Source organism: Manis pentadactyla, chromosome 14, assembly GCF_030020395.1.
Source record: "Manis pentadactyla isolate mManPen7 chromosome 14, mManPen7.hap1, whole genome shotgun sequence".
In the NCBI taxonomy this organism is placed as follows: domain Eukaryota; kingdom Metazoa; phylum Chordata; class Mammalia; order Pholidota; family Manidae; genus Manis; species Manis pentadactyla.
In genome coordinates this window covers 25,029,607-25,043,560 of record NC_080032.1, presented here as the reverse complement: position 1 = coordinate 25,043,560, position 13,954 = coordinate 25,029,607, and the positions used below count along the sequence as shown (strand labels likewise).

Genomic DNA, 13,954 nt, shown 5'->3' with positions numbered 1-13,954 from the left:
CCGCTGTGCTCACCTGCCCGGAGTGGAGTTCTTTGTCTGGGGCGGGGCGCGGCCGGCGGAGTCTGTGCTGCTGTTCTGGGCCGAGGCTGCCCGCGAGTCGGGTCCTCGCAGACAAAGCGGCGCTGTGACCTCCACCGGCGGCCGGGTCTACGCACCTAAGGGAGTTAGTGCTGGCCTTCTCTCCCCGCCCCCATCTCCGCCTCCAGCGGGACCCCGAACCTGCACTGCAGCCCGGGGATCTCCCACCGATACTTTGGGTCCGGAGTGACCCCTTCCTTACATCCTGCACCAGCTTGTTACTGGGATTGGAGGATGTGACCGCCCCAGCACACATGGGTCACATCCCAGTATGTAATTCTCTGAAAGTTTTATTATCAGCACAGGCCTGGCAGCTGCCCCGGGTACCCACCCCCACTGGCTTAGCTGGTTAGCTCCAGACCCCTTCTCCTGGAAGGGAAGGAACCGAGAGACAGAGTGCCCCAGCAAGTTTCAGCAGGGGCACCTCTGCCTGTACTGGAACCCCGGCCACGGCCCCCCCCCCCCCGAGGTCTCCGGAGCTGAGGGTGCAGTTGGGTTTCTGCTCAGAGCCTCCCTGGGTGGGCATGGCTGCACCGGCTTCATCCACTCTGGTCTTGCTGTGTGATGAAAGCATGTTGGACCCCTGTGGGGACTTGGATCCCTCAACTTCACGGAGCAAACTTTAACTTGCACCCCCTCTGGCACTGGAGGGGCGTGGGTACAGGATGGGCCTAGGTGAGTGGCCTAACCTGCTGCCTTTGCCAGGCTGGAGGCCCAGGGTGGGGTGGGGTGGGGAAGATGCTCCCCATCATCTGCGGCTCACCCCTCCTCTGCTCCCTGACTTTCCCAGTGTCTGGGGTGCCACCTCCTGGCCCTGAAATTCCCTGCTGTGGCCCCGGTCCTGGAACTGAACCAGAGCTGAAGGCAGTGCCTCCAGGGCCAGGCACGTGGCCTCCCCCCAGGCAGGGACCAAAGGATACCCCACAGGAGCACACGAGTTTGTTTCTGTGACTCACTGCAGGGTTTCCTTCTGATACCCGCCTTGTTCAGGTGGGGATGCCCATGTCAGAAGGGGGGCAGGATGCCCGAGTCTCACACCAGCTCCCTCTCCCCCACCCACCCTTGAGGACACCTGGACCTTGCTTATGGCAGGTGGGCACAGGCCTCATGCATGCCCTCAGGAAGGCAGTGCCGCCTTTAATGCCAGTGCAGGGAAGGAGCCACTGTCAGTGCCACTGAGCAGAGGACCCTTGCCAGCAAGCAGCCCATAGCACGTCCCTTTGGCCCAGAGGGGGTGTCAGTGTTGGTGAATAATGAAGACCCTAAGGGAGTAGCCTCAGTGGGGAGCAGCCGCATGCTGACTCCTCTCAAATTTGAGGGCACCTATGCTGCCCAGCATACTGTGCCCGCCTCGTGTGGGTCCAGGGCAGCTGAGAGGTAGCCCAGCAGGCAGATAGGATTTAAGCCAGTGCCAAGGAAGGGGCACCCTCAGGCTGGGGTCCCAGGAGGGCCCTGGGGGGACACAGCTGAAGCCTGAAAGGCATGGAGTGGGACTGGGGATTAGAGTGTTGGTCCCAGGTGAGGTTGGAGGCCCAGACAGGCCTCTCAGGGTCTGCAGGCCAGGTGCAGATTATAGTCTGAGTCAGTGGTGACACGCTGGCATGTTCTCATCCCCAGGGTGGCTTGTTCTGATTTGGTTTTAAAAGACTCCTGGTTGCCATATGGAGAGTTAGGGAGAATAGTAATGAGACCAGGTAAAAACTATAAAAACAGTTGTTACCCAGGCACTACGTTATAACCTCATATGGGGTGACCACAGGACCCACTTCTGAGTCTTTGAGTGGGCACTTGTCCTGAAGAAACATCACTTCTTTGCAGACGGACAAACCTTTTTCCCTTGGGGGACAGGCAGGCAGCTGTCTGACACCCCTCCACATCCTGCCTCTGTAGATCCCCAGCTCTGGTGGACCCCTCGGCCCCATGAGGACTCTCAGGGGCAAGGCAAATCCAGGGACTGTAACTGTTGCTGCTCATCATGTAAAAGTGCCAGAAAAACCAAAGCAGCAAGGAGAGCTCGCAGTGTGGCACCCTGCATGGGAGCATGGTGTTCCACGTCCTGGCCCTGGCTGGCACATGAGGAGGTTACATGCAGCCCCTGGGGTCTGGCAGGCTGGGCGGGAAGGACCCATCTGTGTGCTGCTGCCCACACTCACACCCAGGGTGAGTGGAGCCTGTACACCTTCCCCACCGTGGATCATGGCCACCTGGGCCGTGTCATGTCTGCCAGACACCCTCTGCCTGCCTGGTCAGAGCTCTCTGGGATTGAGTGGGCTGTGGCAGCCTCTCTCCTGACTCTGAGCCACACAGGGCCATTTGGGGACTGTATTTGCTGTCCTCTTTTCTTCCTGGGCTGGGTTTTTGGAACAGTAGTAGGAAGACTGGACCCATTCCAGCACGATTGTGGAGTGCCGCACCAAGGTGTTTCATGGTGCATTCGTGGTCTTGCTTTTCACATTTACATCCATGGTTGGTCTGGAATTATTCTGATGGACTCAGCTTTCCCTTTTCAAGAAGCTCCTGTCACACCATGTCCATCAGAATGACCCACCCTTTCCGCTCAGGCCTGAGAGTGCAGCCTACACAGGCTCACGGTGCTGGGTCTGTTTGAATTTCTGTTTTCTCTGACCTCATCTGTTCCTTTGTCAGTCCTGCATCTTGTAATTGGCTTTGCTCCACCTGGGTTTGTATGGGGGGAAAGCTCCCTATCTTAAGTGTGCAGTTTGATGCATTTTGACGAACACATGACTGCCAGCCCACCACGATGGTCAGACAGCATCACTGCTCAGAAAACTCCATCCTGCTGGTGTATTTATTTATTTATTTATTTATTTTTAATTTTTACTTATTGTGGAAAGATACACGTAAGAGTTGCCATCTAGCCACTTGAAGTGCACATCGCTAGGGCATTAGAGCATTCATGTGTGATGCAGCTTCCCCACCTCTGACTCCAGGACTTTCTCTTTTTCCCAAAATGAACTCTGTCCCCATGAAACACTAACCCCTCCTCCTCCCCCAGACTCTGGCCCCCACTGTCCTGCTCTCTGTCTATGAGTTTGACGACCTAGGGACCTCATGTACATAGTTATACAGGGTTTGTCCTTTGGGACTGGCTTATTTTACTGAGCCCCATGCCTTCACAGTCCACCTATGTAGCAGGTGTTGGGATTTCCTCCTTTTACAGCCAAATAAAGTTCCACCAAGTGGATGGACACGTTTGTTTATCCACTCAGGGGTCAGTGGACTCTTGGGTGGCTCCCACCTCATGGCTGTTGTGAATCCTGCTGCTGAGAACATGAGTGTGCAAAAATCTCAAGTCCCTGCTTTCAGTTATTTTGGGTGTAGACCCAGGAGGGGCATTGCTGGACCATATGGGGATGTCTCGTTTAGTTTTTTGAGGAGCCATCACACTGGTCTCTGCAGCAGCTGCACCATTTTACATTCCCACCAGCCATGGACAAGGGTCCAGTTTCCCATGTCCTCACCAGCACTTGCTGTTCTCTGCTCTTCAACAGTAGCTGTCCTAATGGGTGAGGTCCCCCCACCAGCAGCAGCCACCGGCTGCTTTCTCCACCTGAGTGTCCAGAGCAGGGGCCTCTGTGGACACCAGAGCGGTCGGTGTACAGGGCTGGGATGCAAGGCTGGGGAATAGCTGACAACCTCGAGGTTTCTGGGGTGATGAAGATGGTCTAGACCAGGTGACGGCTGCTTGTAGCTGTGTATGCACTAAAAACCCTTAAACTGTATGCCTTCATTGGGTAAATTATATCTCAATAGAACTATTTAAAAAAAACAGGAAGAAAAGGTCTTTGTGGGGCAATGTGCTCTATCCCAGACATTCAATGCCTCATCCCAGCCGCAGGCAGTGGGGCAGCCCCTAGCTGGGGGAGGGCAGCATGGTGGACTCTGCTCTCTTCCCTCGTGCTGGCACTGCCAAGAGTGGTCTAGGTTCCTGAGTCCCTGCCCACAGGCCAAGTGACAGCTTGCAGCCAGGTTGGGCACCATTGCCTCCCATGTGAGGCTGTGGATGCAGAATGACACGTTCCACCAGGCCAACCAGGTGGCCCATGTGCACCAAAAACCTGCCCAGAACTGCTTCCGAGAGGCCAGGGTGAGGGCCAGGCTCACCTGGCTTCCCACCACTGACCCCCATCTCTCTTGCAGGCATCTGTAGGCTCAGAGAAGCTCTTTACCCCTGGAGCCAATAAAGGTAAGTGTGTCCCTTGGCCTGGGCTCCAGGCCACCAGGAAGGCACAGGCACACTCCTGAAGTCAGTGTGGGAGGGGCCAGATTGGGCCCAGGTTAGGCCTGTCTCCGGTCAGGTTCTAGGTGCAGATCCTCAGGTAGGAGTTAGGTGCAGTGATTTACTGAGGGGCACCCACCCACCCCCTGCCCAGGAAAACCATGAGGAAGCAGGGGCAGGGCTAAGCCTGGGCTAGGCAGGACAGCTCTGAAGCAATGGTTCCTGCAGACTTGTCCACTGGTCCTGCCCACAAGGCCTCCCAGGGCACCCGTCTATAGAATGGGGTCCTAGTGCCCCCACGCTGGGACTACAGTGGGCAGAACACTCCCTGGCCCAAGGGGGGGCCCTCCCTGGGTGGGGGACCAAGGCCATGGAGCTGCCCTGTGGTAGCCCCTCCCCCAGCCCCTGGGGAGTGAGTGCAGGGCTCAGCCCTGCTGGGACCTCCCTCAGGTACATGACCCCCTGCCTTATCCCCATCAGAAATGGGGGCCACTGCAGGACCTCTCACAGGTTGCAGATGGCATTAAACCTAGAGCCAGGATCCTCTCTCCGCAGGCCCCACGCTGGGTGAGCCGCCCGAGGCCAAGGCCGAGACGGGAACCAAGGTCTCAGGCCTGGAGCGCAGCCGCGAGCTGAGCACTGAGCCTCCCTTCCTGCCCCCTACTGGCCCCACGCCTGGCGCCCCAGCCAGCCCACCGGTCAAGAAGGAGGCCCCAACCCCAACCCGCCTGCCCCGGCAGCTGCCGCCCGCACCCCCCCGGGCCCCGCTCCCAGCGCACGTGCCTGTCCCCCGGGGCCAGGGCCCTGCCGCGCACAACGGCCTGCACGGCCTCAGGTGGGCGCCGGGGAGGGGTGAGGGGGGGGCCCCGGGGGCGGTCGCGCACTGAGCCCCCCATCCCCGCAGCAGGAGCAGCAGTGCCAGCAGCGCCGGCCTTGGGCTCTCCCAGCACGCACCCCTGCCGCCGCCCGGGCCGGGCCCCCTCCTCTCTACCTCACACTTGGCGCTCCGCTCGCAGGCCCAGCACCAGCATCGCGCGGCCATGTTCGCTGCGCCCCCAACACTGCCCCCGCCCCCGGCGCTGCCGGCCAACAGCCTGGTCATCCCAGGACACCCCGCCGGTAGGTCCTGGCGCTGCTCGTCAGCCAGGGTCGTGTCCCCTCCACCCTGCTGTCCTCTCCCTGGTGGTTGGGGGGGGCGGCCCCAGGGAGGGTGCCAGCCTCGGGCACAGCCACAGCCTCCCTCCCTGCTCCTCTCCCAGAGTCCCAGACAACCACGACCGTGGCTCCCACCACCATTCTCGGGTCCCACCACTCTATGCAGAGAAAGCTTCCTGCCCGGGCCTGGGCCATGCACATGGATGCAGACATGACACACACATGCCCACTGTGTTCTGAGCTCGGCCAGGCCTGGCCAGGCAACCTGGGGGTGTTGAGGGATCTTGGGGCCACCGTGTCTGCCCACCCCTCGTGCCTTGGTGGAGCGGAGGGTTTCGTGACAAACAGCGGCCAGCCCTTCCTGCCTCCCTGGCGTGGTTCTGACAGAGCCCCCTTGAGGCTGAGTCTTAGGTCGTTAAGGATTTCTCTGGGGGGGTCTCATCCCAAATTCTTTCTATAATGTGAGTCAGCCCGGCCGAGTCGGGGGCACTGCAGTGCTGGGATGATCCTGGGCCTGCCTGGGGCGGCCTGCGGCTCACGCTGTTCTCTCTTGCCTTCAGATGCCAGCCTGTTGATCTCGTTCAGCCAGCCAATCATGTATTGCCAGCCTCATGCGAGGATTCTGATTGGTACTTGGTCACAGGCACCTCTGTTACCTCCACCCTGGGGCCCGCACGTGGCGGGCGGCCACCACGGCTTGGCCTGCCGAAACCGGGAGTGCCAGGTGACTATCCGCCTCGCCCCGCCGGGAGCCCGCGGCCAACGTGCCTCTCTGTCTCTCTCTCTTTTTCTCTTGTAGATCACGAGCTGCTCAGGCAAGAGCTGAACGCGCGTTTTCTGGTGCAGAGCGCCGAGCGGCCCGGCGCCACCCTGGGCCCAGGGGCGCTGCAGCGGGCAGAGTTCCACCAGCACCAACACACACACCAGCACACACACCAGCACCAACACACATTCGGCCCCCTCCCCATGGGGCTGCCCCCAGCGCCTCTCCTGCCGCCCGCCGCACCCCTGCCGGTGCGTAGGCCCTGGGCAGCGGCGGGCGGGCAGTCGGGCGGAGGACATGCAGCAGGCACACACAGACGCTTTCCGCACGCACGCAGGCTGACGCCACCTCTGTGCCCCTGGGTCATTCTGAGGCCCCCTCCCCAGTCGTTCTCCTAGGCTTAGGCGAGTGTCCATGTCCACACACATGTGACATGGCCTTGGGCCCAGCTGCACCACACGGGGTCCTGGGCCTCACAGTCCTCTCTGGTCCTGCCACAGGTCTGGAGACCCAGACTGGATGGAGAGTCCATGTGGACCAGGACCCCTCCCATGCTCTCTGGGCCCCGAGGCTGCATCTCCTGAGCCAGCTGCTATGCGGGCAGAGTCCCCTCTGCTCTCTCCAGGCTCTGGGTCAGCCAGCTAGCCGCAGCCGATGTCCTGCAGCTGACCGCCAGCCCTGGGCTCCATGCCCCCCCACCCAGGCTGCAGCTGCCTCACTGGCTGCCCAAATGGACGAGTTTGTGCCTTTGTGGGTGGATTTTTAGAACAGGGAGGGGCCGCACCCAGTCTGAGGATCTGGGCCCTGTGAGGCCAGCTCAGGGCCGAGGTGCCTGCACCCTTGGGGAGCAGGAGGCTGCAGGACAGCCATCCTGGCCATGCCTGGCTGGGTGGGTGGGTGGTGCTGGGCTCTGTAGAAGGCATCAGCATGCAGGGACCTCACTCCACTGCCTTGCCTTCCAGTTTGACAAGTACGCGTGTAAGTTGGACAGCCCCTACTTCCGACATTCCAACGTGAGTGTCCAGTGGGCACCGGGGCTGGCCAGGCCAGTGGGGTGGAGGGCAGGGCTGCACCTGCACCAAGGCCTTTTGGGGGTCCAGAGACTTCTCAGGACCTGCCTGCCCTGGAATGTTCTTTTCTCTTCCTCCTGCAGTTTTTCCCGCCCTTCCCCTCTGCCATCCCTGGACTGCCAACCCTGCTCCCACACCCAGGACCTTTTGGGTCCCTGCAGGGTGCTTTTCAGCCCAAGGTACCAGCTACTCCCATGGCAGGGGGAGTTGGGGCATCCAGAAGTGAGAAAGGGGATGTCCACGGTGATCGGGTGCTGGTGTGAGCTGCCCATGCTGTGTGGGACATGTCTGCTGTGTGGCCCCATGGTGGGAAGGGGCTTGGGTCTCTGTGGTGGAGGAATCGCTGGGGCAGGTGGCAGCATACAGAGGGGACACTGGACATATGTACCCCAAAGGGCCTTGGTCTCAACACAGAACCCCCCTGACCCTCTGGGCCACCAGTCTATAGACATTAGCCTGGCGGTGCCCTCTTGGCACCTGGGACTGCCATAGCTGAGCTTCCTACATTCCTAGCCACTCAGCTGGGAACCCTTAAGGTGGGGTGGGCAGGAGAGGAGCCCAGTGGTGAGTCTGGGCGGGGCAAGCTTAGGGCTGTGCATATGCAGGAGGGAGGCTGGGCTTGTACTGTTGCCTTCCCTGGAGGTGCTTCCTCAGCCCCCACCACCTTCCCCACCCAGGCAGTCAGCATCCAGAGGCCGTCCTGTCTCAAAAAGCCCTGCTCTGGGGACGGTCGGAGGCCAGGCAGCCCCTAGGTGGCAGCGTTCAGGGCCATATGGTAGGGTCTCTGGGCTGGGAGGGCTCCAAAGCTGGCTGATGCCTGCTTTTTTTCCCCTCAGACTTCAAGCCCCATCGAGGTAACTGGCCGGGCCAGTGCTGTTCACCCCCTCTTCCAGAAAGCCCCTGGGGTAGGTGGCTGCGGTGGGGGCCCACGTAGGCTGGTGGCAGCAACAGGGCTTGTCCCTACCCTCCTGGGGCCTAGCTGCCACAGAACCTGGACCTAATGCTCCCCTCTGTCGGTGACAGGTGTCCGACCCATACCGGACAGTGGTCAGGGTGAGTGTGTGGGGCCCGTGGGAGGAGGGGGTCTGGAGAGTCTGTGGCTGGGGAGGACTCTGGGTACCTCCTGATGGCCCTGGGGGAGCCCATGACAACTGGAGTGGCATGGTGTCGCAGAAACCCGGGAAGTGGTGTGCTGTGCACGTGCAGATTGCCTGGGAGATCTACCACCACCAGCAGAAGGTGAAGGTGAGCAAGCTGTTGCCTGCGGGCCAACAGGCGGGCCTCTCCGACACACCCATTTAGGACCATGTCCTCCTGGTGTCCACATATGAATGCATGTGTCCAAGACTCAGACGTTAGCTGCACGGTTTCCCTGGATGCTGGGCCTGGCTGTGAGGAGTCAGAGCCAGGGAGGTGTAACTGTGTGCGGGGGGCCAAAACTCGGTGGGTGGGGGCCACTAAGCTGCTCACGGTGACCCAGGCGGGACTTGGGGAGGAGCAGCCATCAGTGGGGAGGTCTCCACCTCAGTGAGCCCTGGCTCCCTGTGGGTGTTGGCCTGCCCCTAGCCCTTCTCTCGGGCATTTATGGCATGCCAGCAGTGTGTCTGGATTTCATGGAGCTAATGTGCTTCCTGGGAGGGACTCAGATGCAATGGGATGGTGCCAGGCAGGCCCCTGGTATGGTGGGGCTCCAGGCAGGTACTAGAATGATGCCAGGAAGAGACAGCATGGGAGGTGGGTCCCTAGTGCTGCAGAAGGGCTGGGTGGGGTGTGCCCCCATCACAGAAGGGTCCTGATGCTCTTTACTGCCATCGCACGGTACTTCCATGCACAGCTTTTATTAAAGGTCACATCACATTAAAGAGAAAACAACAGAAAAGGGTTTATAACAAAATACTTTGTGTTTTGATCAAGAAATGCTCAGGCAGGACCCTACAAGGCATGGTGAAGGGTTCAGGGGCATCCCTCACAAGGAGCAGCGTCGTAGGGGCACCTTTAAGTAGGGCCTGAGCACCCCTCTGTCACAGCCACCAATGAAAGCACTTCTGCTGGCAGAGCACACTGCAGGGCTGGAGGGCAGGCAGGCTGCGTGGGGGCTGCAGCCAGGCTGGGTGGACCCAGGAAGGGCCCTCACAGTGAGGAGCCAGGCCCTTCGGTTTCCTTAATTTTAATTCTGATGCTAAATCCAGTAATTGGAATGCCTGTAAGCATATTTGGAGCCACTCAAGTATGTGGGTGTGCTCTTACAACTCGATGTTACAAAACCTAAACACAGGTGTAAGTATTTCCAGTGTAGTCCTGGCGTCCAAGTGGAAACGCATGGCCCTCAGACGATCAGTGAGGCACCCTGAGTGATCTGATCATCAGGGTGTGGGGACAACATCCCCTCCTCCTGCATCCAATAAAACATTCAGATGGATCCCCATTTTTCTCCGCCTTCCTGCCTGCAGTCTTGGGGGCAGGTGGGACACTGCCTGGCTACCCGCTGGTGGTCTAGAGTCTTCCCCAGCTGCAGGCTTGGGTGCCTCACAGGATGGCATCCCCTGGACTCGCTCTGTCCCCTACCAGATGCAGCTGGACCCCCACAAGCTGGAAGTGGGCACCAAGCTGGACCTGTTCGGCAGGTCCCCTGCCCCAAGCATGCTCGCCGGATTTCACTACCCGCAGGACCTGGCCCGGCCCCTCTTCTCTAGCTCGGGTAGGGCTACGGGGGGCAGGGAGGGGTGTCCTGTGGGCTGGTCGGCTCCGGGTGCTCAGGCAGAATTTCTGTACACATGGCAGTATAGTCCCTCTCATTGGTTCTGCCCTCCCCCCGAAACTCTTCCAGGGCTTATGGCTCAGTGCTGCATATGGCACCCCCTCCTCTCTGGGGTCCCATTTCTGATGCCTGCAGGCTGCCTCCCCTCCCGCCCGGCTTTTCTTTTGGATTTGGCTTTTCCCAGATTGGCTGGAACCTTACCCCAGAACCCCCGAGTTCACCAACCCTAGCAGCCACGCCACAATCCTGCTGTGTTGGGGTCCCCAGGACTACCCCCAGGTCCCAGGATTCATTAGGACCACTCCCTAGGCAAAGGGTCTCAGCCTAAGTCAGCTCCACAGCGAAGCTGGGTCGGAGGAAAAAGGTGTGTGGGCAGGGTGGGCAGGACGCCATTCCCACATGACCAGAGGATGGCTTCTCTCACACAGTAAGAAGCCGCAGCAACAGGGACCCAGCACGCAGGGTTTTGTTGGGGGCCAGTCACTAGGCACCTCTGCCTGCACACAGCAAAACCACAGACTTGCAGCAGGAGAGCAGGTGCTCAGCATAAACCACATCTGCACAAGTACCTTAGGTTGATGAGGCCTACCTATCAGGCATGGAGCCTCCTGCAACCCGAGTGCCCAGCCTTGTGCTGGCCTTTCCAAGGTCACTGTGTCCTCTGCACAGCCCAGATCTGTGCCCACCTCCAGGCCCCGGCAGGATGTCCCCTCAGAGCACCCTCCCTGCCCTCTGTCCTCGAATGCTCACCCTCCCCTTTCACAGGGACTTCTGACCTGTGAGGGTGGGACGCTGTCAGCAGGCTAGGGTGGTGGGCATAGACAGGGTCACCCAGGCCAGCTTCACAAGCATGGTGGCTCTTCCCAGTCCCCTGCTCCAACATCCTGGTGTTCTCCAGACCCCAGCCTGGGCAGAGAGGTCTCCCACGTGTCTAGGCCCCCCATAAACAGCAATCCTCCCACCAGGGCCTCAATCCCTGGCAGGCAACAACCTGCTCAGGCTGGAGCCTGCAGGACATGTGCTCAGTGTGGGCCCAGGCTGTGGCCTCTAGCCCACTCTGTAGAGCTGAGCATCCCACACAGACCAGCCTGTGAAACCCTGGCCTGCAGCTGTGCCCCTCCTCCTTCCCAGCCTGTGCCTTTACTCCTGCTCCGTCTGTCTGATGCCCCTTCCTAACTCCCTGAGCCGGCAGGCTGGGCCTTTTCTCATGGCGCTTGCTTCCCAGGTGCCACATTTTCCTAGCCACACTCCGTGCACCCAGATGCTCCACCCTTGTTAGCACCTGGGTAAGATATTTCCTCACTTCTGGTTTGATTTGACTTATGAATCATTTAGAAGTGAGGTTAGCTGTCCAGTCAGAGCTCTTTGGGTTTGGAAACTGCATGTCCCCAAGGGAGGTGCTCACCTGGGGCAGCCCATTAGCAGGAAGACATGAATGCCCCACTGTGAGGGTCTCCAAGGCAGAGGGAGCTGGAGGGACATGGGCACCCAGCAGTCTTCACCAGAAATCCACTCTAGTGTGAAGGGGGCATGCCCCCCAAACAGCAGGACCAGCCCCTCAGCCCAGCAGCCCCTTGTCAGGGCCCATGCCCCACTCAGTTGCTCTCGGTTCAGTTTTGGGGCCCATTGAGGAAGCCAGGGCTGGGCCTCAGATGGGGTGACAGGCTAATGCCACAGTGATGCTTGTGGGCACACCACAGGAGCTGCCATCCTCAGTAGCTGTGACTCTGTCCATGAGGACCAAGCCCCACACACTTTTAAGGGCCATTTCTCAGCTCCCAGCTGCAGACTCCAGGGCCACTGGCTCAGGAGCGGCCCCCAAAGGCTCAGTCTTGGACTCTCTCTCTGACCGCTTTCCTCTGGGAGTCCATTGCCTGCAGCATCTCCATCCTCCTCCCCCTTGGAGCTCTCCAGATCCTGGGGAGAGAAAAAAGGCCACCTCCCACCTGGTCACATGCTTTGAGTGGGAGTTAGAGGTCCCCAGAGGAAGCCGGGATGCCCCCCTCCACCAGGAACAGGCCATAGTAAGCCCATGTGCACTCAGGGCTCCACTAACCTGCCCTGCTAGGTGCGGCCCATCCCCTCACCAACCCATTCGGACCTTCGACGCATCCTGGCAGCTTCCTATCCACGGGTCACCTGACAGGTAGGTGTCTCCTGAGGTCTATGCTGGCTGGCTGGCTGCCTCTACAGACCTCAAGGCTGGGGCAACAGGTGGGTGGGGAGGTGACCCCAAGAACCCTGAGTTTGTATAGGTGGGCCCTGCCAGGTTCTCGGGGAGCACCCAGTGAACAGGTGGAGTCAGGTGGGAGCCCCGCACCAGCCACACAGATGCCTGAGCCCAAGTTGCCCCACAGACCCTTTCAGCAGATCAAGCACCTTTGGGGGCCTTGGGAGCCTGGGCAGCAATGCCTTCGGAGGCCTGGGCGGCCACGTGCTGAGTAAGTAACCCATCATGCACCTGCCTCCCCACACATGCATTTGGGTCTGGGCTGTGTACCTCCTGGTCCCCTCCCTGGGGTACACTGGTCCATCTGGGTCTGGGCTGTGTATCCTCCGGTCCCCTCCCTGGGGTACACTCCTTGCAGTGTGGGCATGGGGTACAGGAATGTGTGCTCCCCCACAGCAGCCCTGTGGTTCCACAGCATGGGAATATGGGGGTTCAATGGCCTGGCCTTACATGCCCACGCCCCCAGCTCCAGGGGGCAGCATCTTTGCCCCCAAGGAGGGCTCCACACTGCACGGCCTTCCCAGCCCCCACGAGCCCTGGAACCGTCTGCAACGGGCACCAGCCTCCTTCCCCACACCGCCCCCATGGCCCAAGCCCACCGACACGGAGCGGGTCTCAGCCCTGACCAACCACGACCGGGAGCCAGACAAGGGCAGGGAGGAGCACGAGCGGTGAGTTGGGCCCCCTGCCTTTCCTCACCCCACCCCTCAGTCCCCTCCCCACCTTCCCTGCCAGGACCCTCCTAACACTTCAGCCTCCCACCTGCTCTCTGCCAGCTCTGCCCTTGAGATCTAGGATGGGTTGGAGGCTGCATTGTCAGGGAAAGGTCAAGGGAGAGAGAAGCCCCACACTCTGCCCCAGGGAAGGCCCCGTGCTGGAGCAGGATCTAGGCAGGAGCCGTTCGGGGCACCGGCCCACCCCAGCAGAGGCAGTGGAAGGACAGTGGGTGTGTGGGCCACAGTGGTCCCTCACCCCTGTGGGGAGCTCAGGTGACGAGGGGAGTAGTCCGACTCACCCAGCTGGGAGTGGGCAGAGAATGCTGCTGGCGCGGGGCAGGAGGCTGCTTCCCGGGGTAGGGGCTTCTGAGCCACTTGAGGGGCCAAGTCTACCCCCTGGCCTGAAGGATGGAGGTTGGCTCCCTAAAGACGATAGGTCTAGGCAGGGGTTGGGGAGATGGTTCCCACCTTCTGGGATCAGCAGCAGAGTCTGGGTCCTGAGGGTCCTGAGGAGGCAGAAGCAGGGGACAGTTTCTGACCCAGCTCCTCCGCCAGGTCCTTTGTCCCGACTTTCCCCCCGAATCCCGAGTTTGGGCATTTCATGAGAGGACTCCACTATGTGCCAGGCAATGCTGGGGGCTCACAGTGGAGATGGAGGGGGGAGCAAGGCAAGGTTAAGAGTGCCCTTGAGTCAGTGCATCAGATGATGGAGACACAGGTGGCAGGACCCGGGCAGGACACCAGGGGGCAGCCAGGGCCTGTCCGCAGCCTGTAGAGCTGGCACGATCGCTGCAGACAGCCACCTGCTGGGGCCCGGGCACTGCAGCCCCATGAGCCCTCAGACAGGGTTCCGTGGGGCGGTGGTCGTGTGGTGCTGAGAGTCCAGTTGGTAAGGAGGGTGGAATAGGGGCATCTGGGGGTGCTGAAGGGGAAGGAGCCAGTCC

The 13,954-nt window shown here is 60.5% G+C and overlaps 1 protein-coding gene across 9 annotated transcripts in view; it reads left to right on the top strand.

Moving 5' to 3' along the window:
• The window catches only part of FBRSL1 (fibrosin like 1), a 72,809-nt gene that overhangs the window by 56,170 nt on the left and 2,685 nt on the right, over window positions 1–13,954 (top strand). For 2 of the 9 annotated variants that reach the window (XM_036921900.2, XM_057492222.1), the window contains 14 exons: window positions 4,240–4,285; window positions 4,874–5,153; window positions 5,223–5,437; window positions 6,034–6,102; window positions 6,273–6,487; window positions 7,199–7,249; window positions 7,390–7,485; window positions 8,143–8,211; window positions 8,330–8,359; window positions 8,480–8,551; window positions 9,875–10,004; window positions 12,133–12,210; window positions 12,422–12,505; window positions 12,761–12,965. In XM_036921900.2, coding sequence (XP_036777795.2) covers window positions 4,240–4,285; window positions 4,874–5,153; window positions 5,223–5,437; window positions 6,034–6,102; window positions 6,273–6,487; window positions 7,199–7,249; window positions 7,390–7,485; window positions 8,143–8,211; window positions 8,330–8,359; window positions 8,480–8,551; window positions 9,875–10,004; window positions 12,133–12,210; window positions 12,422–12,505; window positions 12,761–12,965 — 1,640 coding nt within the window. Of the gene's footprint in view, window positions 1–4,239; window positions 4,286–4,873; window positions 5,154–5,222; window positions 5,438–6,033; window positions 6,198–6,272; window positions 6,488–7,198; window positions 7,250–7,389; window positions 7,486–8,142; window positions 8,212–8,329; window positions 8,360–8,479; window positions 8,552–9,874; window positions 10,005–12,132; window positions 12,211–12,421; window positions 12,506–12,760; window positions 12,966–13,954 lie in introns of all 9 variants that reach the window. The other 7 variants (XM_036921901.2, XM_057492220.1, XM_057492223.1 and 4 more) reach the window with 7 other exon arrangements.